The sequence below is a fragment of the Mesoplodon mirus genome (assembly GCF_964341445.2).
Source record: "Mesoplodon mirus genome assembly, chromosome: 20".
Taxonomy (NCBI): Eukaryota; Metazoa; Chordata; class Mammalia; order Artiodactyla; family Ziphiidae; genus Mesoplodon; species Mesoplodon mirus.
In genome coordinates this window covers 18,994,655-19,021,425 of record NC_138996.1, presented here as the reverse complement: position 1 = coordinate 19,021,425, position 26,771 = coordinate 18,994,655, and the positions used below count along the sequence as shown (strand labels likewise).

Below are 26,771 nucleotides of genomic sequence, written 5' to 3'. Positions count from 1 at the left end.
TCATGAGTCTTGCGATGAAATGCAGTTGAAAACACTAGAGTAGCTTATTCTTAAATGTATTTAATAGCCTGCTTTTGCTTCACGGACAAAGAAATGTTTCTGGTAGTTGGTTGTAAAATATGTGTGAGATACGATTGAAGACACAAGAGCCTCTTAAATTCTTATTTTTCCTGTATGTCAGGGTACTTGAAGTTACTTTGGTCTATGTTTATTCTTCTGACAGGAACACTCAGAAACGTGGGATGTAGCTCTGATCTTGGGGGGCCTAATACCTGTGTCATCAATGTGGATTCATAATAAGAACTGAGTAGTGTGGGTGTTTTGGGGATTTATACTTAAGCCTAGGTGCTCAAGATAACTTTGAGGTTCATTTTCTAATAATCATTTGATTTTGAGTGATTGAGGAAAGTTATGAGTGTTTTGTTTTTGTGTGCCTACTGGGTTTTCCTTTTAAGGCTTCATCAGATACTCAGGATTGCTTTTCCCTGCAGTGAATTGCCGGGTTCTTTGTCAAGTGGAAACTTGTTTTGCCTGTTGGTTCAGGAATCTGTGTATAAAATTAAAATTAAAGTAGTGTGAGCGTAAACCTTTTTTTTTTTTTTTTGAGACTTTTTTTGGAATGTATCAGCTCCCTATTCAGTTAAGATTTGTCATTTTTGTTTTAATTGTAGAAAAAGGGGAAATAAAGTGATGTAAACTTTCCTCTCCCTTTTGCCTTTTCAGTTGAACACTAAACTAATCGTTGGTTGCAGATGTTTGTTGGTTTGTTTGTGTGGACTTGCAACTTTTTTCATTGCGGTAGATTAAAAAAAAAAGAAGCAATCTTTATTAACAACAAACTGAAAAAAAATTGTTTTAAATTTACTGATTGACCAGATCTTTGAAGCCAAGGTCCCTGTGTCATCAGGTATGGTTTAAAAATAATCTAAACCTCCTGATGCCCAGCTGTAATGCTTTGGAAAAACTACGATATATGTATGTATATTATGAGCCATAAAGATCAGATGCCTTCATTCTGGCATATCCACCAACCATAGAAACCGTTTTGACGTTCTCATCCATCTTGTTAATAAATAAGATATACAGTTCTCCATTTCCAAAACTCAGGTTGTTCTCATGTTGACAACGGAAAATGGGTTTTTTAGAAAGAAATGACATGGGATTACAGTTGATAGCTACATTTTAGCTATTTTTTTCTAATATCTTGAGAAGAGATGCCAAGCTATACTTTTGTCTTTGCAGAAAAATGTTCTCTTTTGGAAAGAAAGAAACAAAAAAACCTTTTGGACAAATTTAAAAACTTCTAGCAAGCTATCAAAAACTTGGTTGCCCTCCCCCCCCAAAAAAAAATCCACAAAATTTAACATTAGGAAAGTGTAGCTGTTACCTTGTTGGAATTTTATGAAAGCAGATCAATTTGAGGTAAATAATAGGAGAAGTTCAGTGTTTAGTGAAATGTTCATGGTATGTGCTCTATAAATATTTGAGCAGATGAACATTGTAAGTTAACACTTCTGATTTCTGATATTCTGTCTTTCTTAAATGTGTAAATGGCGATTCTTATATATTAGTCTAGTTCTTTGTCATCAAAGTGCTTTTACTGCTCTGTTGGCATATAAATGTATAAATTTAGTATTGATATTGTTGCTAAATAATAGTAAAAACTAATAAAAATAACAACAAAAAAGCTTTCAAGTGAATTTTGCACTTTCCCTGTGTTATTTAATCTTTACAGCAATCACACGAGATAGGTTTTAACTCTGTTTTACAGATGAAGAAACTGAGACTCAGGGTGTCTTGTCTAAGATCACATAGCTGTTAAGTGATGGAGCCAGATTTAAACCCCTATCTGACTGTCCTAAAATTGTTTGGGTAATCCTACTCAAATAGAAAGTTGGTAGCAGTAAGAAATCAACTCTTTTGAGTCATTTTATTATTTGACAGTTTGTTATTGCCTTCTCAAATTTGTTTTCTGAAAATCTAAGTAATTGTACACATTTTGGAAAGTTCAGTAGAAAGTAGTTCATCATCTCACTACCCCAATGCAGCTAATAATAGTCATTTTGGCATCTTTTCCCCTAGCTTCTTTCCTAGACATTTAAAATAAAGCAAAACTGCATATAGATGCTCTCTTAAAACATGACTAGGATTTGATTGAGACCGTGCTTTTAGTAAGTAGGCTGTTGGAACATTTGTGATTAATAGAATATTGGACTCTGATCTTTAGATCAGTTGCTAATTAAACATAAAAAGTGTGATTGGAAGTAATCTTTGAAGAACCTCATAGTTTAATGGAAGAAGGATATCTTAGCAATTCCTTTCTTTGAAAAACTACTTAAATTTGTTAAAAAATCTCAAAGATAAGCTGCTGTATGCTTTGATTCATGGAAGCAGTCAAGAAAAAAACCATTTTGAACAGTAAATAAAGCATTTGGGAGTTACAACAATTTGAAAGTTTAATGCCCCTGAACTGATAGTTTAAAATGGCTAAGATGGTAAATTTTATGTTAAAGGTATTTTAGCACAATTAAAATTTTAAAAATGGGGATGGATGTCTATCATAGTGTGCACTGTGGTCTCTGTTGTCCTTAGAGAGAACTCATTTCTTAATATTACCAACATGAAATATGGAAAGTAGCATATTTAGCAGCGCTACGTTGAGGATACCCTTTCATCTCTTTTGTTAATTCACATTTTTGAGAGTCACTGTAGTCCTTCTTTGGCAGTATGAAACTAAGTATTCATGAGGTGTTTATGGAAATTCAAAAGAACTTCATGCAGCTTGTTTAATTAACAGTCACTGAGACCATTTCATAGTGTGTTTCCTCCCTTTGGTCTTTTTTCAGGAATCTGGCATGAATCCTAAGGTTTTATAGTGGTTCAATGACAACTCAATAAATATAAGTGCTGTAAGGAGCAAGATGATGGAATGGCATCAGTTCCTGCCCTTGCAAAAATTTATAATCAAAATGAAGTAGTTCTCAAACTTTTGATCTCAGGACTCTTTTACACTTATAAAAATAATTGAAAGGGTTTTTGTTTATATATATTATATCGATGGAGATTTATATTAAGAATTACAACTGAGAAAATAAAAAATTCTATTCTTTGTTAGAGTAAATCACACTTTCAATGAAAAGTAACTATTTCCTAAAACAAAGATTAATGAGAAGAGAGGCATTACTTTACGCTTTGCTAGTCACGTTAATGTCTGACTTAATAGAAGACAGGCAAACTCTCATCTGCTTCTGCATGCCATTTGTTGTGCTTTATTATGTAGATTGAAGTATATTTAGAAAATCCTGCTTTAAACAGGTATGTAGTTGGAAAGGAAGGAATATTTTAATAGCATTTTCAGATAATCTTAGATTTTTTTGTTTGATACTACACCCAGACTTGACAAGTAGTAGTTTCTTAAAGGTTAGTTGCAGTGTGGAATCTGAAGCCATATCAATAAATTTTTCATACTCTGTTATGTATGAAATGAAATCCATTGGCCTATCATATAAATGGATTTTATAGCTATACACATTTAAGTATCGAGAAACTTTTAAGCTCATGGTGGCAGATGCAGGTTTTACAAAATTCTCATTTTTTGCTTGAAAGCTCAAATTTTATCATTGGGAGCAAATGCTGTTTGTTGTTTTCCTTGAGGTGACAGGCTCACTTTGTTCATTCTTGAGAAAATGTTTACCAAATACACAGGTCAGACGGAGCTCAAACGGTCTCATAAGTGGTGTTCCTCAAGACAACCATACTTTGGTGCGTAGCAGAAGTACTTACTGTGTATTTCTTACTTTGCCACAAGAATATTAAAAAAAGATATATATTCAAGGGTTGGAATTTAATAAAATCAATATTTACACTTTCATGAAGGACATTCTTAAGTGAAACTGGTGGCTTGTTTTTTGTTTTAAACTGTGAGGGCCTGGTGGTGAAACATTCAGTGGCTAATATATGTCCATATATGTCAACTCTACAGAGTCCAATGACTGTGTAGCCTGGTGCCGCTGTTTCGTTTCATGCCAAGATGCCAGCAGTTTCACCTGCCGTTGCTTTTGCACTGTCATGAGCTCCACGAGTACCTTTTCCAAATGTCCAACACATGATGTTATAAGATCTGGCACTATAGCTGTCTTGACAGTAAGAAAGCTAAAATCATCTTAGTATTATTTTGTGAATGGTTTTGACTTCTCAGACCCCCAGAAAGTGTCTCAGGGCTCATCAGGGTCCATGGACCACACTTTGAAAACTGCAGAGCGGTTTTAATAGATATTAATTTTGTTAACATTCTTTTGAGACTCTGATAATAGGTATGGACATCTTCCCCAGAAAGATATACTTAAACAGTAAATTTTACATGTAATTTTCAGAGGATTATAAACTTCCAGAAGCACTAGAGCTATGGTTCTCAAACTTTGCAGCAGAGTCACCAGGGGGGCTTTGTTAAAACAGGTTGCTAGGCCACACTCCCAAGTTTCTCATTCAGTTGGTCTGGAGTAGTCTAGGAATTTGCATTTTTGTGTTCATTCTCTTCGGTACTTCATGAACCCTTATTAATCTGAAATTTTACATTTTCCTTTAATTATGAGACATCCTGTCATTATTTCTACGTATATCTTTCCTCTCTTCCAATCCTCTGTCTTACCTGTTTCTTCTCATTCTCTGCTTCTGTTTATCCCTTTCAGATATTTTTTGGGGAAGTTCTTCTACCAGTTTTTCCTCAGGAATTTCGCCTTTGTTTCTTTTATTATTCAGTCAATTTATTGTATTCTTTATTTCTCCTGTTATATTTTTCATGATAATATTTCCAGTTGGTTTTACTTGGTAGATTTTTGTTCTCATGTTTTCAGTATTCTCCAGTTTTTCTCTAGCAACATTTAATATGCCAATTTTAAATGTCTTCTTTTGGTCTGTTAATTCTGCTTTCATTTGCTCTTTCATGGTACTTGCACTCCTCAGACATCTTATTATTTTCTGCCGTGAGCTTATATTCCCTTGGAACTAACAGCTATTTGGGCCAATATTGCATTTGTTTAGGAGGATGAGTTTTGATGGGGGTCCGGTTTAGGACTGGTGAAAAACCTGTGTTCTAGGTTTTGGTTCTCCACGTGGTCTGAGGCAAATAGGGACATGCCTCAGGGTAGAGAGGCTCTGGATGGTGGTTACGTCCTAGTTGTTGAGGATTTCACTGAGCAGTTACAAGGTGAGTGCTATCACCGTCATCACCTCGTCATCACCTCGTGTAATTGCCTACTTGGGAGTCCACCTGTACTTTCCTTCCCACCTCAGCCAGGTTCCAGTATTTTACCTTGATGTTACCCCTTCTCTTTTGGCTAGAGGTGTGCTGTAGATACTGCTTTCATATTCCACAGCACAGGGGACAATAATGTTGAGGAGTGAAAAGGACACAGATCACTTTTCTCTGGCCTGTCTTCTGTCCAGGATAACTGACCTGCTGCAATTAAGCTGATGTTCCTTCCCACAATGGCACCCAACCTTTTTTTTTTTTTTTCTTCCCAAGGAGGAATGATTTCTTACAGTGTATTTTGTTTGTTTTGTTTTTTTAAGCTGGAATCTGGGATTTGTCTTTTACCCTTTTGCTTCTGGTGATTTCCCGATGTTTTTGGAAAAAACACACATTTTTAACTGTGCTTGCTAATGAAATACTTCTTTTATCTGAGTATAAATGTCTTCCTTTCTAAATCAGGTTCTATAAAATGGAAAAATTAATTGGTCAGAGTCCACCTTTGACAAATGAAAAATATATGCAACTTCATTGCTTTATAGAAGTCATTTTGTAGTTTGTTTTCTAAACTTATTTTAGAAATAACAGGGAATATACTCTCTTATAAGTCTTAACCATGATTTCTGATCTAATGAAGTGTAAAATAGTTCTTTATTTCAAGGCTAATAGAGTTAGAAGAGGAAGCAATTATGACTAATGTTAAGTAGAAAATGCATGTTTCTTTGTCATAGAACATTTCTTATAAAGTAAGCAGAAATCTATTATTAGGTACCTACAGTTCTGTGTATATTGGACTGCATAAATTTAACCCAGTGTATAGAAAACCTTTGACATTTTAAAGAATATATCACAAGACTTTCAAGACTTTCCCCAACTACCAGCTTAGAGCATAATACTGTGGCATATAATTTCCTTCATAAAAGTAGTAAAACTGAAAACTTTAAAAGACTAGAAGATAGGCCTGTACAAAAAAGTTAATAGAATTACCCATCATGTTGAGAGGGCTCTGCTCTGCTAGGTACTCCTAATTTTGAGGCTGCCTCCTGCACATCAGCCAAGATACAGGTGTGATTCAGATTATTTTTCTTCCAGTTTTATTGAGATATAATTGACATATAGCACTGTATAGTTTCAGATGTACAGCATAATGATTGATTTACGAACATCATGAAATGAGTACCACAATAAGTTTAGTGAATATCTGTCATCTCATATAGATAAAAAATAAAAGAAAAAGAAACAAATATTTTTTCCTTGGATGAGAATGCTTAGGATTTACTCTCTTCATATATAACATAGAGCAGTGTTAATTCCGTTTGTCCTGTTGTACATTACATCCCTAGTACTTATTTACCTTATAATTAGAACTTGTACCTTTTGACGATTTTCATCCAGCTCCCCCTCCTGCCACCCCCCACCGTCTCTGATAACCACAAATCTGATCTCTTTTACTATGAGTTTGTTTACTTTTTAAAATAGTTATTTATTTAAATTTATTTCTTTGTTTGTTTGTTTTTGGCTGTGTTGGATCTTCGTGCTGCGCACGGGCTTTCTCTAGTTGCCGCGAGAGGGGGCTGCTCTTCATTGCTGTGTGCGGGCTTCTCATTGCGGTGGCTTCTCTTGTTGCAGAGCACTGGCTCTAGGTGCGCGCGCTTCAGTAGTTGTGGAGCACGGGCTTATTAGTTGCTCAGTGGCAATGGGATCTTCCTGGGCCAGGGCTCAAACCCGCGTCCCCTGCATTGGCAGGCGGATTCTTAACCACTGTGCCATCAGGGAAGTCCTTGTTTACTTTTTAAATACAATTGACCCATGACATTATATTAGATCCTTGTACACAACATAGTGATTCGATATTTCTATACATTACAAAATAATCAGTTATCATTTGTCACTATACAAAGATATTACATTGTTATTGACTGTATTCCCTATGCTGTACATTTCATCCCTATGATTCATTTATTTTGTACCTGGAAATTTGTATCTCTTAATTTCCCTCATCCCCCAACTCCCTTCTCCTCTGGCAACCACCTGTTTGTTCTCTGTATCTGTGACTCTGTTTCTGTTTTGTTATATTTGTTCATTTGTTTTGCTTTTTACATCACATGTAAGTGAAATCATAACGATATTTGTCTTTCTCTGTCTGACTTATTTCACTTAGCATAATACTTTCTACATCCATCCATGTCACAAATGGCAAGATTTTCTTCTTTTCTTATGGCACAGTAATATTCCTCTGTGTGTGTGTGTGTGTGTGTGTGTGTATAATACCTTCTTTATCCATTCATCTGTTGATGGACACTTAGGTTGCTTCCATGTCTTGGCTGTTGTGAATATACTGCAATGAACATAGTGGTGCATATATCTTTTTGATTTAGTGTTTTTGTTTTCTTCAGAAAAATACCCAGAAGTGGAATTGCTGGATCATATGGTAGTATTTTTGAGGAACCTCCATACTGTTTTCCATATTGGCTACACCAGTTTACATTCCTACCAACACTACACAACAGTTCCCTTTTCTCCACATCCTCACTAACACTTGTTATTTGTTGTCTTTTTGATGATAGCCATTCCAACAGGTGTGAGGTAATAGCTCATAGTGGTTTTGATTTGCATTTTCCTGATGAATAGGGATGTTGAACAACTTTTAATGTGTTTCTTGGCCATCTGTATGTCTTCTTTGGAAAAATGTCTGTTCAGGTCCTCTGCCCATTTTTAAAATTGGGTTGTTTGTTTTTTTAATGTTGAGTTGTATGAGTTTTTTGTATATTTTAGATATTAACCCCTTATCAGATACATCATTTGCAAATATCTTCTCCCATTCAGTAGATGGCCTTTTCATTTTGTTGATAGTTCCCTTCATTGTGCAAAAATTTGTAGTCTGATGTAGTCTCATTTGTTTACTTTTGCTTCTGTTTCTCTTCCCTGAGGAGACACATCCCTATCGCTAAGACTGATGTCAGAGAGCGTACTGCCTGTGTTTTCTTCTAGCAGCTTTATGGTTTCAGGTCTTACATTTAAGTGTTTAATCAATTTTGAATTTATTTTTGTATATAGTGTGAGAAAGTAGTTCAGTTTGATTCTTTGGCATGTAGCTGTCCAGTTTTCCCAGCATCATTTATTAATTTTTAATTCAGTACAATTATAAGTTACTGTGTTTAATGGACCTTCAGAGATGCTCACGGATATCTAGAACTACTGGTATTAAATTGGTGAATGATGACTTTGTTAGCTGGGAAAGAAAAGTTACTTTAGGAACCTTACAGCTATTGCATAAATGTGTCTTGGCTGAAATTTGTTTCATTGAAAGTAATTTTATTGTCATTGTTAAGGTTTTTTTTTTTTAATGTTTTTATGGGGATGGAGGTGGATTAGTATGCTTAAGAAAGTAACCAGGTTATTCTGATATTTTAGGTTTAAGTTTTTCCTAATGTTTTTTGAGAGAACAGTGAACACGTCTCATCTGTCACCAAGTACCTTTTTATCTTCCCCAACTTACTTTCTGTTATTTCTTCTGTCAGGAAAATAGATATTTTATATATATATATATATATATATAAAGTTCATGAGTTATTTTTCTAGACAGTCCCAAACTTATTTTATTGTTACTTTGAGTGTCTTTTGAGTATAATTTTTTTGCACTTAAGGAAAAAAATTATGAATAAGTATATGTGAGAGATGCAGTATAAATTTTTTCATTGGTTTTATAAGCGTTAAGTCGATGAATTTAGCAGTTCAAATGATATATAGTGCTTGTGGCTTTGCTGATAGTCCAATTAGGTAGAAAGAGTCTTTAAGCTATGACTTTGCTACTGTAAATAAAAACATCACTTTTTAATACTCCAAACACTTTAGGTTTTTCTCCTTTTATTAAATTTTAGAATGCATTGTTGTTATTTACAAGATTTAATATTGCTCAAGGTTGTTCCTTTGAAGCTTTAAGTTTAGGCAGTTTAAAATGCTGAACACAACTGAAGCAAATTACTGTCTATAAACTCAGACCTAGTGAATAGGTACCAATGACCTTACATTTGATATTGAAACGTTTTTGAGTGGTTTTAATTGAAGCTCTAACATTAGAATAAGAAACTTGTTACGTATATTGGGTTTAGGTAATGTGTAATGAATTTAGGTTTTCCTCCAGTGCCAGCACAATGCTTTCCACATAGTATATTTTAAAATTTCTTTGAGTATGTGAAATAATGTAATTGTTTCTCCTACTGCTTAGGAGAAAGAATGTGCTGAAATTTACAAAAGAGGTTCCTATTACTTAGTTTGGTTGGGGAAGAACAATTCATCAGTGTGAACTTTTTATTGCTACTTGCTTGCCCTGCTGAAATTCAGACTCTGTTACTTATGACTCAGAGGTTCTGCATGATCTGGTTTTACTGACCTTTCCTAATGCACCACTGCCCCTTCCATCCCCAAAGCAATGAAAACCTTAAAATACCCAATAGTCCTTGACAGATATGCATAGGGTATTAATGGAGAAAAACACAAAATAGAAGAACATAAGAGACCTCAATTGAAGGAGAGGTATATCATACCTATGGATTAGAAGACTCAGTATTTAAAATTTTCAACTTTCCAGAATTAATTCTAATCAGTAAGCTTAAAAAAAAAACAATTTCAAACAGGCTTCTTCATGGAACTTGAAGATATTTATATTGAACATCAAAAAACAGTAATAGCCAAGATAATTTTTTAAGAGGAACAGAGTGGATTGACATTGCCCTACTCAATATCTAGGCTTATTTTGAAGTTAAACTATTGAACAAACAAACTGATGGAAGAGAAAATATATGGAAAAAATAAATTAGATCTTTAACTCACACCATACTTACAAGATCTAAATGTGAGAAGCAAGATTATAAAAGTAATCTCAAAGAAAATGTAAGAAAGTATGTGAATAGGAAAGATACTTTAAAGATCACATAGGAAGCACAAACCATGCTTCCTATGTATGTAGGGAAAGATTGTTTAAATTTAAAACATGTCTGAAATCAAACACAATGTAAACAATGTTTAAAGACAAGCCATAAACACAGAGAATATATTTATAATGCGTATAACCAACACAAGATTGGTGTTCAGAATATATAAAGAACTCCTACAAAACAATAAAAAAAGACAAATGAAAAATTGGGCCAAGATATCTGTCTGATAGCTGACAGATGAAACTTGAATTGTCAGTAAATATATGAATAGATGTTTGTATCAATTTGCATAGATTCAGCTATAGATATTCCAGAACTCAACTAACAGAAACTTAAAGCCTAAGGACATTTATTTCCTGCTTGACAAGTCTAGAGGTAGGAAGTTCAAGAGTTGGTCCAGTACCTTATGAGCATAGGAAGGATCTATGCCATTATTTTCATAATTCCCTTGACCTTCTCATCATGGTTTCAGTGGCTTCAGATGTCACCACCTTTTATGAGAAATTTTCTAAAAATAGAGAGGAAAGGAGAAAAGAGACAGGGACCCTCTCCCTTCATACACCTTCTCTTAATGGGGAGAAAAATCTTTTCAGAAGTTTCTAGATTTTCCCTTCTGTCTCATTGCCAGTCACTGACAGAGAGGAATGAAATCACCTTTCTGGATTAGAGTAATCAGGAGTCACTCCCTGGACTGGGGAAAGGATTGCCTTCTCTTAGCATATATGGTCTGTCCAATTCCTGAGCAAAATTGAATTTCTGTTTGCCAGCAAGAAAAGGGGATAATTAGAAAAAGCATTTGACAAAATTCAAATCCATTTATGATAAACAGTCAACAAAGTGGGTATAGAGGGAACATAACTCAACGTAATAGAGGCCATATATGACAAGCCTACAGCTAACGTCATACTCAATGGTGAAAAGATGAAAGCTTTTCCTTTAAGATCAGGAACAATACAAGGATGTCCGCTCTTGCCACTTTTATTCAACATAACATTAGAAGTCCTAGCCAGAGCAGTTAGACAAGAAAAAGAACTAGAAGTCATCCAAATTAAAAAGGAAGAAGTAAAATTGTCACAATTTGCAGATGGCATATTATATATAGAAAATCCTAAGGGCTCCATCAAAAAGCTTTAGAATAAGAAAATTCAATAAAGTTTCAGGGCATAAAATCAATACATAAAAATCTGTAGCCTTTCTTTGCACTAATAATGAACTATCAGAAAGAGAAATTAGGAAAACAATCTGATTTACAATTGTATCAAAAAGAATAAAATACCTAGGAATAAATTTAACCAGGGAGGTGAAAGACCTGTATATTGAAAACTGTAAGACATTAATGAAAGAAACTGAAGGAAATAAATAAATGGAAAGGTATTCTGTGCTCATGGATTGAAAGAATTAAAGTTGTTAGAATGTCTATACTGTTCAAAGCAATATATAGATTCCATGCAACCCCTATAAAAATTCCAATGGTATTTTTCACAGAAATAGAACAAACAATTCTCAGATTTGTATGGAATCACACAAAAGACTCCAAATAGCCAAAGCAGTCATGAGAAACAAGAACAAAGCTGAAGGCATCACACTCCCTGATTTCAAACTACATTACAAAGCTAAAGTAATGAAAACAGTGTGGTATTGGCATAAAAACAGACACATAGATCAATGGACAGAATAGAGAGCCCAGAAATAAACCCATGCATATATGGTCAATTAATTTATGACAGGAGCCAATAATATACAGTGAGGAAAGGACAGTCTCTTCAATAAATGAGATTGGGAAAATTGGACAGCTACATGGAAAAGAATGAAACTGGACCACTGTCTTACACCATACACAAAAATTAACTCAAAATGGATTAAAGACCTGAATGTAAGACCTGAAACCATAAAACTCCTGGAAGAAAACATAGGTGGTAATCTCCTTTACATAAGTCTTGGTGATGATTTTTTGACTCTGACACCAAAAGCAAAAGCAACAAAAGCAAAAATAAACAAGTGGGACTACATCAAACTATAAAGCCTCTTCATGGCAAAGGAAACCATCAACAAAATGAAAAGGCAAACTGCTGAATGAAAGAAAATATTTGCAAATGATATTTCTGGTAAGAGGTTAATATCCAAAATATGTAAAGAACTCATGTTGAGGGGCTTCCCTGGTGGCACAGTGGTTGAGAGTCCACCTGCTGATGCAGGGGACACGGGTTTGTGCCCCCGTCCGGGAAGATCCCACATGCTGCGGAGCGGCTAGGCCCGTGAGCCATGGCTGCTGAGCCTGCGCGTCTGGAGCCTGTGCTCCGTAACGGGAGAGGCCACAACAGTGAGAGGCCCGCGTACCGCAAAAAAAAAAACAAAAAAACAAACTCATGTTGAAAACAATGACGGAAGAATGTGTTTGCATGTGCGGGTGAATTGAAATTGAGTAGTCAGTCAAAGTCTCTCCTAGTTGTTACTTTTTGGCTGAGAATTGGATGACAGAAGGAGCTAGGCATGTGAAGATCTGGGTCCAAGGTCTTCAGGCAGAGCACACAGCAAGTGCAAAGTCCTCTAGACTGAAATAAGTTTGTCATATCCAGGGAACAAAAAGTGGAAGACAGGGTTAGTAACTCTTAATGAGATGGGAGAGGTGAGAGTGGCCAGCTCACATAGAGCCTTGTTAGGTCATAAGGAGATTTTAGTAATATTTTGTGCATTATTGGAATCCATTGCAGGATTTTAAGTCGGGAAGTGACCTAATCTGATTTGTGCCTTGAAAAGATCACTCTGTCTACTCTGTTAAGGATGAATTGTCGGGCAGCAGCTGTGACAGTAGAGAGACAAACAGAAGGTTATGTGCTGAAGTCTAGACAAGAGATTGTGGAACTTGAAACCAAGCTGGTGGCACTGGGGAGTAGGCAGATTTGAGATGTGTGTTTGGAAGTACAGTTCACACATATCAGGACTGAGGGAAAGAATTCTTCAACAGTAAAATGAGGGTAATGGTATCTCTCACAGGGTGTTATCACAGGAGCTAATGCGTGTCAAGCATTTGGCATACTTCTTGACACACATAAGAGCTTACTAAATGTTAGCTACTTACCATTATTATTGTTATTTTTATTGTTGTCAAGAATAGGGCATGTACTTGAAGCAAAAAGAATTTTTCTGTAAAAGTTAAATTATACCTGTTGTACAACTCTCAGATTGGAAGTGTTATGGCACATACTGTTTTGTTGGTAAAAATCAGAGTATTACTCCATCTTAATTTTTAACAACCTTTGGATCGGAGGGAGATAGTTCATTGCTTTTCCTTTTGTACTTCATAATACTGAACCATATATATGTAGCAACATTCCTTTTAAAAGCTGTGACTTAACTTTTTTAAACGTGCGCTAGCTTGATGAACTGGGACGCTGAACATCTTGTCTGCAGTATGTCTGTAATGCTTTCTCTTAGGGACTGTTTCTTTGAGTTAGTTACTGGTATGTTACTTCAAATTCTATGTAGTTCTTTGAACTGACCCTAATTATTATTTTTACTTTGGTTCTTTAGACCCAAATAAACAAATCAGTTATAGAGATAATTATGACTACAAACCTTGGTTATGAAACAAAGGCCTTATATAGCCATCAGAGATAATGAATTCTCTTTATGTGTGAAAAATAATGCATATGCATTCAACATGGATAGAATGGTGAATGACCAATTATGATTTGTACTTAACAGTACAGGTAGAGCATATGTTTTGATAAACTTTTTATGTATGGTTTTCTAAATTACAGTACTTTAAATAGGGGACTTATTTGTTTCATAGATAACAAAACCTCTGATTTAATAATGTATTTTAATACAAAATCAAATTAGAAGAGTTGACTTCATAATTGCCACATAAAATGTATCTTTACTGGTTTTGACTGTTCACGTCCACCTTCTTTTATAAACTTATATGTGTACACCCACATATATTTTATACAAAAGTATGTTTTTATATAATAATTAAGAAAACAGATAATCAAAAAGAAAAAAATTCCATACTACTACTACTTAGTGATTTAGTCTCTTTTTCTGCCCATCTATGTATCAAATATATATATATTTTTTTCTCCTATATTTTGTTTTATATATTTTTAATCTAAGAGACTGATCTAAAAAAAAACTATGTTGTTGAATTTTTTATAATATCCTGTTGTGTGTGTGTGTGTGTGTGTATAGTCTATACCTTTTTTGGTGATATTTTTCATTGTGGTAAAATATATGAATTTAAAAATGTTAAAATTTTGTTTATTTTAAGCAATTTAAAAATAAAATACCATTTTAGCCATTTTAAAGTATATGACTCAGTGACATTAAGTACATTCACAGTGTTCTAGAATCCTTTTAATACAGGATGGTATTATATCAAAAACCATCACTTCATCATTCACTTAACAGAGTCTTTATTGTTGGGCATCTAATTTCCGTGATTTTCTATAAATAATGTATGATAAATATTTTTTTTAGTAAGCATTCAATTTATACTGTTTTAATACAATAATTTTAGACCCAGTATTACACATACAAGTAAATCTAAAAGGAGGGGAAAATACATGTTACATTTGTACACCAACATTAATGTGCCTGCAAGTTCCTATCATAACACAAAATTCTAGTGAAACTGTTAAAAGTGGCATATCCAGGTGTGTGACTTCTATCTACAATTATCTCTGGGACCAAATTCATTCACATTCCTCCACATGACTCCACAAGATCACTTCATAAGGATTCATGGGCCCCAACATAGCACCAAATGAAGAATTTCCTTGACACCAAAGATTCAGGGAATGAGCATAGAACTCCAAAAACTACTCTGAAGATGACTCTCTTTATGTTTATTCTCACCATTTTCCAATTTGTTTAGATGTAGCTAAATATGGTGTACAAGTACCTACAAAAGAAGTTGGCCATAAAATTACTTACAATAACACAGCAAAATATAGTTCTCTGCAAAATAAGTTAATATAATACTATTTGTTCCCTCCCATAGATAACTTTGGATTTGTAATATTTAATTTCCTTCACTTCTATTTTAAAAGAAAGAAAAAACATACAATAGGGGTAACCAAACTGTTGCATGGAAATATTTATCCCTTACTTTCCCTCCACTTTACAAAGCAAATTGTATGATTCTAACACTTTTAAAACAAAACAGACTTTAGGAATAATTTGATCTAAACTACCTGTATAAGTTTCCTGTGGCTGCTGTATCAAATTACCACAAACTCTATGGCTTGAAAAGAAATTCTTTTCTGTCACAGTTCTGGAGGCTGTCAATCCAAAATCAGTATCACTGGACCAAAATCTAGGTGTTGGCAGGTCTGTGCTCCCTACCAGGCTCTAGGAGAATCTGTTCCGTGACTATTCCTGGTGGATGCCAGCATTCCTTAGCTTGTGGCCACATCACTCTAATATGTTATGATAAATATTCTCGATGCAAAATATTCATATATGAATCTTTTTTTAAATGATAAAGTTTGAAAAGAGGTATTGTTGAGTCAGAGAGTATATTTGTTTAAGCCTATTCATGATAATGCTACATTTTTTTCTAAAATGTCATACCAGTTTTTATTCACATTATCGGTATGTGAGCACAGTTCCATTTCACCACTTCCTTGCTGATAAGCATTTTTGTTTTGTTTTGTTTTATTTTATACGTTAGATCTAAAAGTTTTAGTAAAAAGTAAACACACTTTTTACTATTTTGCTTCAAAGTTATAATGTATATTTTTTAAAGTGCCAATTCATACGTTAAGAAGTATCTTATTTTATCTTTATTTATTAGTGAAGAAAGGAAATTAGTTCTCAAACACTGTTAATGCACTGATTAGGGTGTGTTGCACTCAGGCTTTACTCAGATCTATAAAGCAGGAAAATCTCTAAATCTTCATGGGTAAAGAAAACACCTATGGCCCAGTGGGAGAGTAGGGCTGTGATAGTAGAGGCAGGAAGCACATTGAAGTCAGAGAATTAAACAGAATGTAGTATCTGTAAAGTTTGGCAGATATTAAAGAAACAGCAAGATGGTGATAGTTACATTAGCATGCACCCTATACTTTTGGTGTTCCAGTTACTAATATGAAATTGACTTCTTTTCACCCAAAATGTTCAACTTAATTTGAAGGATATTTTCTATGGAAACCTAATTCTGATAAATATCTGTGGAAACATATCTTTTACTTTGAAGACTTTTTTCTTAGAGCCTGCTTTCCTGGAATGAGTGGATTTCTAAAGATAGTGTGGAGGACATAACGTTGAAAGAAACCTTTTTTTTTTTTTTCCTTCTATTTTCCACATAGTTCTCATTTATTTAGTTTATATATGCATAAAATAAAGGAAGATAGGACCCTTATTGCTTTTCAGTTTTACTTAAGATGTCATTTTCTAACAACATTGCATGGTAAGTAATAGCATGGAGGTAGTGATACCTAGCCAGTTAAGTTCTAGTTAAATTTAAAGTAAGAAAGAAAGGATCATAAATGAAAGTATTAAGCTGGTAAAGATAAAAATGCTAATATTTTCAGTTTCCTTCTTTTTTTCAACCCATTGCAATGTAGCTTGTAATTTCATCACAGTACTATAATGACTTTAAAATTGTCAAAATGACTGTTCCATTCTCCATTGATCTCACTAAATGCTCATCGTGCTGGACTTTGCATAGTGTTGTTGCCCTTTGACTTCCATAATGGTGTGTTTTCTTGGTTTTTCTCACCTTTCTTAGTGCTTGCCTAGTCCTTACAGTGCTTTAGATTTTTTTCTAACTCTTCCGACAACCCCCTGCCATTTTTCTGTCTGAAAATTGTGATACTTTTCACCAGTGTTCTGGCTCTGTATTTCCAAATGCCTGCATTCTCACTTGTTTGTCATAAAATTTCCTCCAACTCAGTAAATCCAAGCTTGAATTCTTTCACCTAACTACCCATTCATTTAGTTTGGCCACCAGTCCCAAGATAGATACTATGGCATTATCTTTATTTCTTCCTTTTCAAATATCTTGTAACCAAACTATCACTGCATATTTTTGGTTTCCATATGTTCTTCTCCAGTTGCCCTAGTGTAATGTTGAGTGTTGTGACTTGTCTTAGATTTGGTTGTCATTGGTATTTAAATAACCTTTATTAAAACATAGAGATGGATTTTATACATATGATTTTGTCTTGTGACGCATGAGGGGAAAGTGAATGCCTTGTACAGGAATCTTGCCTCATTCATTTTACATTTCTAGCACAGTTGCCCAGCACATAATAGATGTTGAAGAAGTGTTTTTTGATGGAACTGAGCAAATTAAGGGAAGAGCTTTCTTAGTTCTAAGTTCTGTGAGATGAGAGAATCCATTTGAATGGCAACTTTTTTTTTTTTTTTTTACCTTTTTGCTATAGAACACAGTACTTCAGTTGTTTGTATTTGTTGATATTGTTAAAGGAATCCTAATGGTTCTTTTTACAAAATTGACTTACTGTATAAAATATTTTCCCTCTTCCGTTTTAGGTTTTGGAAGGAAGGATGTGGTAGAACACTTACTGCAGATGGGTGCTAATGTCCATGCTCGTGATGATGGCGGTCTCATCCCGCTTCACAATGCCTGTTCTTTTGGCCATGCTGAGGTTGTGAGTCTGTTACTGTGCCAAGGAGCTGATCCAAATGCCAGGGATAACTGGAACTATACCCCTCTGCATGAAGCTGCTATTAAAGGAAAGATCGATGTATGTATTGGTAAGTATGAATTGTTGATATCTAAATTGTACGATCAGCCTGACAGGTGCAACGTTTTTTTTTTTTTTTTTTTTTTTGCGGTATGCGGGCCTCTCACTGTCGTGGCCTCTCCCGTTGCGGAGCACAGGCTCCGGACGCGCAGGCCCAGCGGCCATGGCTCACGGGCCCAGCCGCTCCGCGGCATATGGGATCCTCCCAGACCGGGGCACGAACCCGTATCCCCTGCATCGGCAGGCGGACTCCCAACCACTGCGCCACCAGGGAGGCCCAGGTGCAACGTTTTAAATAAAGGTTTACACGAGGAAGAAGGGTAACTTCTTCCTTGTTTTTTATTGCAGTAGAAATAGTGTTCCCAGAGAATAAATAAAGAAGGCTTTATTACTTCTTATTCTTAGAAACAATTCTTTTCCACCAAGGGGAAGTAGAGAGATGGAAATCTAAAATTGGTTAAGAACAAGTTTCACAACATTAACTCTCCAAATGTGAGGCAAATGTCCACTGGTGTGGAACTAAATTTTGATGGATTACTGTTATCAAATTTAGTTAATTTACAGTCTCTTTAAAAGACTGCAAGTTTTCCATCCTAGCATCAATGAGAACCATTATAAAGTACAAGTTCTTACTGAACTGGATGACATATTTGGATGTTTTAGGTTGATTCAAGGAAAGTCATGTAGTACTAGCAAAACCTTTTTCTTTATGTTACTAAAATTGAACACCAGCTATTTTATTAGCACTGGAAAAGCTCTGAGTGGTTTGAATACAGTAATTCAAGGCTTAGTATTTTCAACATGTGCCATAGTCTAGAGAAAAAGCAATTTCAAACAAAATTGAAATTTTCAACGATTTTAAGTATTGTGATTATATGAAATTGTATTCAATCAGAATGTCTTTCTCTTTTATATATATCTAAGTATATATTTTTTTAGATTTTGCTATATTTTATAAACTCTTTCATTTTGAATCTAAAACAAGCTTCTAGAGAACAAGCATAATTTCTCCTGCGTGTATCATCTCCTTCTTGAAACTTAAGGTGGTGGATGTTCTTTTAGTCTGTGGCAGGTTGATTTACATAATTGTTGTCTTCCTGAATGGCATCCATTTGTTTAGTCAGATATTTTTATGATAAAACTCAAATAGATATGTCATTTTTAAAGATACAGAGGTGGTGCCATTATTAAGATTTTCTCCCTCTTCATAGCCATCTCTTCCAGCCTCAAATATATTTTTTAGTGTTCCTCAGATTATTGCATTGCCTGACAAAACTTCTTTATCCCATTCTCTGTCATTATCCTTTGTCACTTCACCATCCATTGATGTGACCCTTTGGACACCCTGTCCTTTTTGATCTTTGACATCTTCCATTTTCACTTGATTTACCCATTTCCTCCTATGTCTCTCACTAAAACAGCCATGTCCTAGACTAAGTCATTTCATAAAAGTAACCCAAAAAGCTTGAACTTACCACATATTCTCTGACCACTAAACATCTTAAGTTACTTGTGATAAGTTACTAAGTGATAACAATTATTGAACTTGACATGTATTCTTACCTAATCTTCAGCTTCCCTACTTTCATCCTTTCTTGCTTCACTTTGTCATATCCATTGGATTTTTCTGTCATTAGTTATAGAATTTTATACAGTTTTCACCTTCCTGGAATATTATCCCTTTTAGGCTTCAGTGTTCTATTTTTCTACCTGTACCTCTCTGAATTTTTCATTCTATCAGTGCTTTTATTACCTTATTGAAATTAATATTCCTCTCCTCCTCCTAAATCCACCTCCCAAAAGTATATGATGAAAATGCTCCTTTTATCTAAGTTCATTTATTGGTTTTTTGAGTGTCAGTTATAAATTGAGGTTTAGTTTCAGACAACCCATTTCCTACCATAAAAATACTAAAATTCATTCCATAACTAAAAATATAAATATATACTTCTATAAACATTAGAATATAAAACCAAACTCTTAATATAAAGCTATATTATAAATATTCCTTTTGGGTCATTTTCCTGCACGGGCAGAATTGAATGAGGCCTTTCTAATTCTGAGTGCAGTGATATTTGTATCTAGACTATATACTTTGTTTTCCTAAATCTCCCACAGGCAAGCATAGGCATTCTTTATTGCCCAAAGAACTTTTAAGTACAAAATTAATTTTTTTGAATATTTTTATTGATGACTGTGATTCTGATATTATAGATTCTCCTCTTGAAGTGATCAAACCATTTTTTTTCCCACTGAAAACTACTGATGTCTTACTTTATCCATTAAAAATTGCAAAGGAGCATGTCTTTGCTGATGTTGTATGCTTTGGAGATGTAGATTTGTTTCATGCAATTGTGGATTCAAAAGGCTTTACACGTCATAAGTCAGCACATCACACTTTATCTTCAGTTCCATTGATCATAGTAGAATTGGTCACCATTTTGTTGATGATGATCAATAAGATTGTGTGGGACTCGTTATAAGGACATAAATGTGTTTGATATTTGGGTGGGAGTTGAAGTTAAGCTTTTAGCTCTTAACCTCTTATGAGTTGACATTGGCTAGGATGGTCTAGGAAACCATCAATTGTATACTATAGAGTCTAAGGTCTAAATAATACAGAATATTCACAGAATTATAAAATACTTATTAAATTAAATAGAAAATACATTTCTCATCTATTTCTCATACCACTGAATCTATAAATCTTTGCATAATGGGTCGATAAAACTAAGAAAGCCTCCTGTATGTTGTCTTGGCTAGATTGTTGTGTTGCCCTTGCTAGATTGCTGTGTTTCCCAGTAAACCACAGATCTTAAAAAATCATATTGCTTTATTATATTTGACTCTTTACATAATAAAAGGCATTTATTATGTATTTTTAACACTTATTTTGAAATATAGATTCACAGGATGTTGCAAAAATAGTACAAGAAGATCCATGTATCCTTCACCCAGTTTTCCCCAGTGGTTACATCTTATGGAATCATAATACAGTATCAGAAGTAGGAAACTAGTGTTGGTACAGTGTATATAGTTCTATGCCATTAATCACACGTTGAGATTCATGTAGCTACTACTGCAGTCAAGATACAGAACATGTTATCAGACTCCCCCAAAGATCCCCCTCATTCTACTTATTTATACCCTACTTTTATAATGACCTACTCCCCCATCCCACATCCTTAACCCCTGGCAACCACTAATATGTTCTCATGTGTATAATTTTGCCACTTTGAGAATTTTATATAAATGGAATCATACAGTATATAATTTTGTGAGATTGGCTTTTTTTTTTTTCACTTGACCTTCCAGATTTTTTTTTTAATTGCTAGTTATTATGCCATGGTGTTGATGTACCATAGTTTAGCCATTCACCAATTGAAGAACATTTTGGTTGTTTCTACTTTTCGGCTATTACAAATAAAGCTCCTGTGAACGTTTGTGTACAGGTTTTTATGTGGAGATGAGTTTTCTTTTCTCTAGATAAATGCTCTGGAGTGTGATTGCTGGGTAATACAGTAAGTATATGTTTAGCTTTTTAAAGAAACTGTCATAGTATTTTCCAGTGTGTTACATGATTCTTCATTCCTAACAGCAATGTATGAGAGATCTAGTTTCTCTGCATCCTTGCCAGGATTTGGTATTGTCACTATCTTTTATTTTAGCTGTCCTAATAGCTCAACAGCATTTTAATTTACACTTCCCTAATGGCTAGTGATGTTTCACATGCTTATTGCCACCTGTATCTCCTCTTTGGTAAAATGCGTCTTCATGTCTTTTGCCCTTTTTCTTGAAATGGAGTAGGATGTATATTATCTGGGGTGCTTTCAGTTGCAAATAACAGAATACCTCATCAATAATCGCTTAAACAATAAAATCTTACTGACTCACATGATAGGAAGTCTGCACGAGGTTTCAGGATTGACTCAGGAGTTTAAACAATCTCTAAAGAATAGGCAAACAGGGCCTCCCTGGTGGCGCAGTGGTTGAGAGTCCGCCTGCCGATGCAGGGGATACGGGTTCGTGCCCCGGTCTGGGAGGATCCCGCATGCCGCGGAGCGGCTGGGCCCGTGAGCCATGGCCGCTGGGCCTGCGCATCCGGAGCCTGTGCTCCGCAACGGGAGAGGCCACAACAGTGAGAGGCCCGCGTACCGCAAAAAAAAAAAAAAAAAAAAAAAAAAAGAATAGGCAAACATGTTAGCTTTTCCCTCTTGGTTTCAAGGTGATAGCAGTAGCTCCAAGCAGCATATTCTCACATCAACATCCAAAGCAGGAAAGGAGGAGGTAAAAAAAGGGCTTTTTCTACTTAAGATTTTTTTTTTAAGAAGAAAAATCTTTCCCAGAAAACGTCCTCTTAAGAGCCCATTTTTCAGAAGTAGGTTACATGTTCACCCCCTGCAGTAACCACTGGCAAACAGGAATGAGATGATCAGAATTAGGACCAATCATGATTTATCCCCTACATCTGGGCACCTTGCTTCCCAAATAAAATTGGATTTTTTTAAGTAGTAAGAAGAGGAAATAAGTTTGAGTGGATGATTAATGATGTTTCCACAGAAGGATAAAACAAGTAAGATATAAGACTTATTAGTAACATGCCTAGGAGTGGGATTGCTGGGCGGAATGATAAGTGTGTGTTGAATTTTACAAGAAGCTGCATTTCCCTGATGGCTGAATGTGTTGAGCATATTTTTATGTACATACTGATCATTTATGTGTATTCTTTTATGAGGTCTCTGTTCAGATCTTTTGACTTTTTTTCCTTATTATTCCCGAGTTTTGAGAATTCTTTTTTGTGTTATGGATATAGACCTGTGTTGGATTTATATATTGTGAATCCTTTCTCCCAATCTTGCCTTTCATTTTCTTAATGGTGTCTTTAGGCAAACAAAAGTTTTCAATTTTGGTTGAAGTCCAATTTGTCAGTTAAAATAGAAAAAGTATTTAGTATCTGCCCAGGACTGGAATAATAAGGTGAGGTATCTAATAGACAATTATTCTTAGGTTAAACACAGTTTATAGTGAAATAAGATTATAGTTTTAATTATCAATACATTGCAGAAATTCAGGAAAGCAGGTTTTGGTTTAAGGGTCTCTGCTTGAAGTGCTTTATGATAACTTAGGATACACTTTTAAAAATTAAAATGAAAGAATTGGCTACCCCATAATGAAAAATTGAATGTATTATGTGGCTCATTTTTAAGATTTAAAAGTCAGGTGGACCTTGTTTAATTAGAAAATAATTATCCAAAATATGCATGCTTATTTCTGTGATAACACTGTTTGCCCCTACTATTTGGAAGTATATTTCTAGAATCTAGGGAAATAGGTTATTTTTAATAACTTGTTGCCTGAAATCTTTCTGTGAAGGAAGACATTAATTTGTAATACTTAAACTTTTTTTTTTTGGTTTGTGCTATCCCTTGGCTCTTCTGAGATCAAAAGACACACACAGATGTTCTTTGAGCTGTTTCTTCATGTCACTGGCTTTGGTCATAGTTTTTCATATTCCCACAATATTGAGACAGGAATTATAAGCAGTTTAAGTAGTTCACAGACAGTCTTTATAGCTCGGGTGTAGTCTTAACCTCTAGTTCTCATTGGCATCTCAGAGTAGAGTAGCCGTCTGTCCACTCAATAGTATATTTCCTTTCCTTCTTTTTTTTTCCCAACAAAATGTGAGTTGGGAGCCAAATATAAACTTCGGAGCACAAGTGTTAAGGACCAGAGTACCGTTTACCATATTTTATTTTTTCCTACCTTTGTTATTTAGGGATCACATTTTCACATAGAGTCCCTCTTCAGCCTGGATCTATGAGTGAGGGAACTCCCCTACTGTCGCTTTCCAACTTGTAGCAGGAGCAAGGAATGAACTTATTTTACTAATAAGCCTTTGAGATTATGGAGAACATTGTTACTGGCCATAACCTAGACTACCCTGACTGACTGCACTCTATGAAATTGAATTCCTAAGTAAACAATAAAGAAATGGTTAAGAAGAATGACTTGTTTGGTTGCCATCACAGAGAAAAATATCTTGGAGCTGATCCCCAAGTGAATCAGGGTCATAAACACAGTTCAAAATGCTTTCCTACTTAATAATTAGCATATACAAGTGGTGTGTGCCTAGTGATGAATTAAACTAAAATTGTTGTAATCAAAATATATTTGCTTTCCAATGCAGCTGTAGGGTCAAGTGACAGTCTCGTAAACTGAATCAGGTAAGGTGTCAATTTGAGCGTGCTTCAAATCAGTTAGTGTCTTGTTATATGCTCCTTTGGTATTCTGCTTAGATTGTACTTGGTTCTTCTTGGCTGATCCTATTGTTAGTTTTCTGTGGTAAGGAACTAACAATAATTGTCTAATTTATTCTTGTATTCTTGTTGCCTATAGCTGGTATCTAATTGTATACTCAAGAAATGTGTGTGGAATGACAGAGCAATTCACAGGAAGATGGCTAGGTTCTCTCTGGCTTTTTTGCATTACTTTGTGTTAATGTGGATAAGGAAGTTGAGTAATTTTCTGCTTCCTCTTTTTTTTTTTTTTTTTTTTTTTCGGTACGCGGGCCTCTCACTGTTGTGGCCTCTCCCGTTGCGGAGCACAGGCTCTGGACGCGCGGGCTCAGTGGCCATGACTCACGGGCCTAGCCGCTCTGCGGCATGTGGGATCTTCCCCGGCCGGGGCACGAACCCGTGTCCCCTGCATTGGCAGGCGGACTCTCAACCACTGCGCCACCAGGGAAGCCCTCTACTTCTCCTTGATTAGATGGTATTTTGAGATTCTTTTATTTTAAAGTTATATGAATTTGCAGCATGCCAGATAATCCTATATTTATATACAAATATAAAACGTATAGTCAGATATAAATTATGTTTAGATAATCTACCAGTTGTCAAATCGTCATTCTTCATTAAGGATGGGTTGTTGAATATTGGTTCTGAACATGCATTGACTTCTGGTTATGGATTTTCTATAAGGAATGGGCAGTCATACACTTTTTGTTGTTACTTGTAGATTAAACCCATGAGTTCTCCTGTCATGAACTGAAGAGTTGAGACAGGGAGGGAGAAGAAAGAAAAAGGTGATGTTGGTACATTTACCAAAAATTGCTTTGGTTACATGATACATAATACAGTGTTTTCCCTTGAGGCAGCCCAAAGTACCTAACCAAACAATTTCACTAATATTTATATCCTATGCATGAAGCAGGTGATTCAAATTACCTACCATTTTACTAGTGAAGAAAGGAGAAAGCTGTTACTTTGCCACAGTCTGTAGAGCTGATATAAAGTTGTTATAATAAGAAATGTTTTCTTGACTAAGAATAGAAAGTTCTCTCTGCTTAGTGAGATTTATTTGAGTGTATTTTAAGCATAAAAAACTAATTTCATTCTTTAAATGTGCCAAACAAATCCTTCTTTATTCTTAGTTCAGCTTTTTAGATCATCTAATATTTAACAAATTTAAAGTGGTAATTTTACCTTGCTTTAAAAACAAAAACAAAAACAAAATCTTAAGATAATCTATTTACTAAAGCTTAAACTGTTTTTATTATTATAACTCACTCCTAAAGTAGTATCTCTTTCATAATTTCCAGGTAACTCTATTTTATGTATCTTTTATCTAGAAAGATATATTTACTTTCCTTGTTCAAACTCTATTTTAAATTACCTTATCTACACACTCGTGTTTCTCTTTAGATCATATAAATCTTTCTCCTTTACTAAATTACCTGATCACTTCCATGGTCCTTTGATGAAAAGTCCTGGAACTTGGGAGTGGCATGGGATTGAGGGTGGGGGGAGGGAAGGGTGGGACTGCTTCTGGTACATTCTTGTCTTTTTTTGTTTGTTTGTTTTTGTTTTTTTGTGCTGTACGCGGGCCTCTCACTGTTGTGGCCTCTCCCGTTGCGAAGCACAGGCTCCGGGCGCGCAGGCTCAGCGGCCATGGCTCACGGGCCCAGCCGCTCCTCGGCATGTGGGATCTTCCCAGACCGGGGCACGAACCCGTGTCCCCTGCATCGCCAGGCGGACTCTCAACCACTGCGCCACCAGGGAAGCCCCATTCTTGTCTTTTGTTATTTCAAATATAATATATTGAAGATTAACAGCTTTCTGGGTTTTGTCTTAACAGTAATATTAAAAGTAATAGGTGTTCATTTAAAAAAAATAAGCAAGTACACTGATAATAATTGTCACACCTCATTTTCTGTCCATTTAGATTTATGGTAGCCAATAAATGAAAATCGGTTAAAATGTAAAAAATTTAAAAGTTAATTCCTCAGTTGTACTAGCCACATTTCAAGTGCTTAATAACCATATCTGGCTATTGGTTACCTTATTAGAGTGTGTAGATATTGAAATTGCCATCATTGTAGAAAGTTCTATTGGATAGTGCTGTTATAGTCAGTGTACCTGTGTCCATAGTCCTTTCTACATAAAAATGAGATCATTCCATGCATGCTGTTTTCTTATTGTTTCACTTTGTGTTATGACCATATTTCATTATCAGTGAATATTTTTGTCTAATCTCATTTTTTATTTTATTTTATTTTATTTTTTGCGGTATGCGGGCCTCTCACTGTTGTGGCCTCTCCCGTTGCGGAGCGCAGGCTCAGCGGCCATGGCTCACGGGCCCAGCCGCTCTGCGGCATGTGGGATCTTCCCGGACTGGGGCACGAACCCGTGTTCCCTGCATCGGCAGGCGGACTCTCAACCACTGCGCCACCAGGGAAGCCCTCCCTTTGGCATTTTTAACATTACTTTTCCATATAAAAACTGAATTGGGATCTTTTTTTTTTTTTTTTTTTTTTTTTTTTTTTTTTTTTTGCGGTACGCGGGCTTCGCACTGTTGTGGCCTCTCCCGTTG

At 35.2% G+C, this 26,771-nt stretch overlaps 1 protein-coding gene across 1 annotated transcript in view; it reads left to right on the top strand.

The window, feature by feature from the left end:
* The window catches only part of TNKS (tankyrase), a 181,081-nt gene that overhangs the window by 6,974 nt on the left and 147,336 nt on the right, over nt 1-26,771 (top strand). Inside the window, exon 2 of the mRNA XM_082608825.1 lies at nt 17,686-17,910. Coding sequence (XP_082464951.1) covers nt 17,686-17,910 — 225 coding nt within the window. The remainder of the gene's footprint in view (nt 1-17,685; nt 17,911-26,771) is intronic.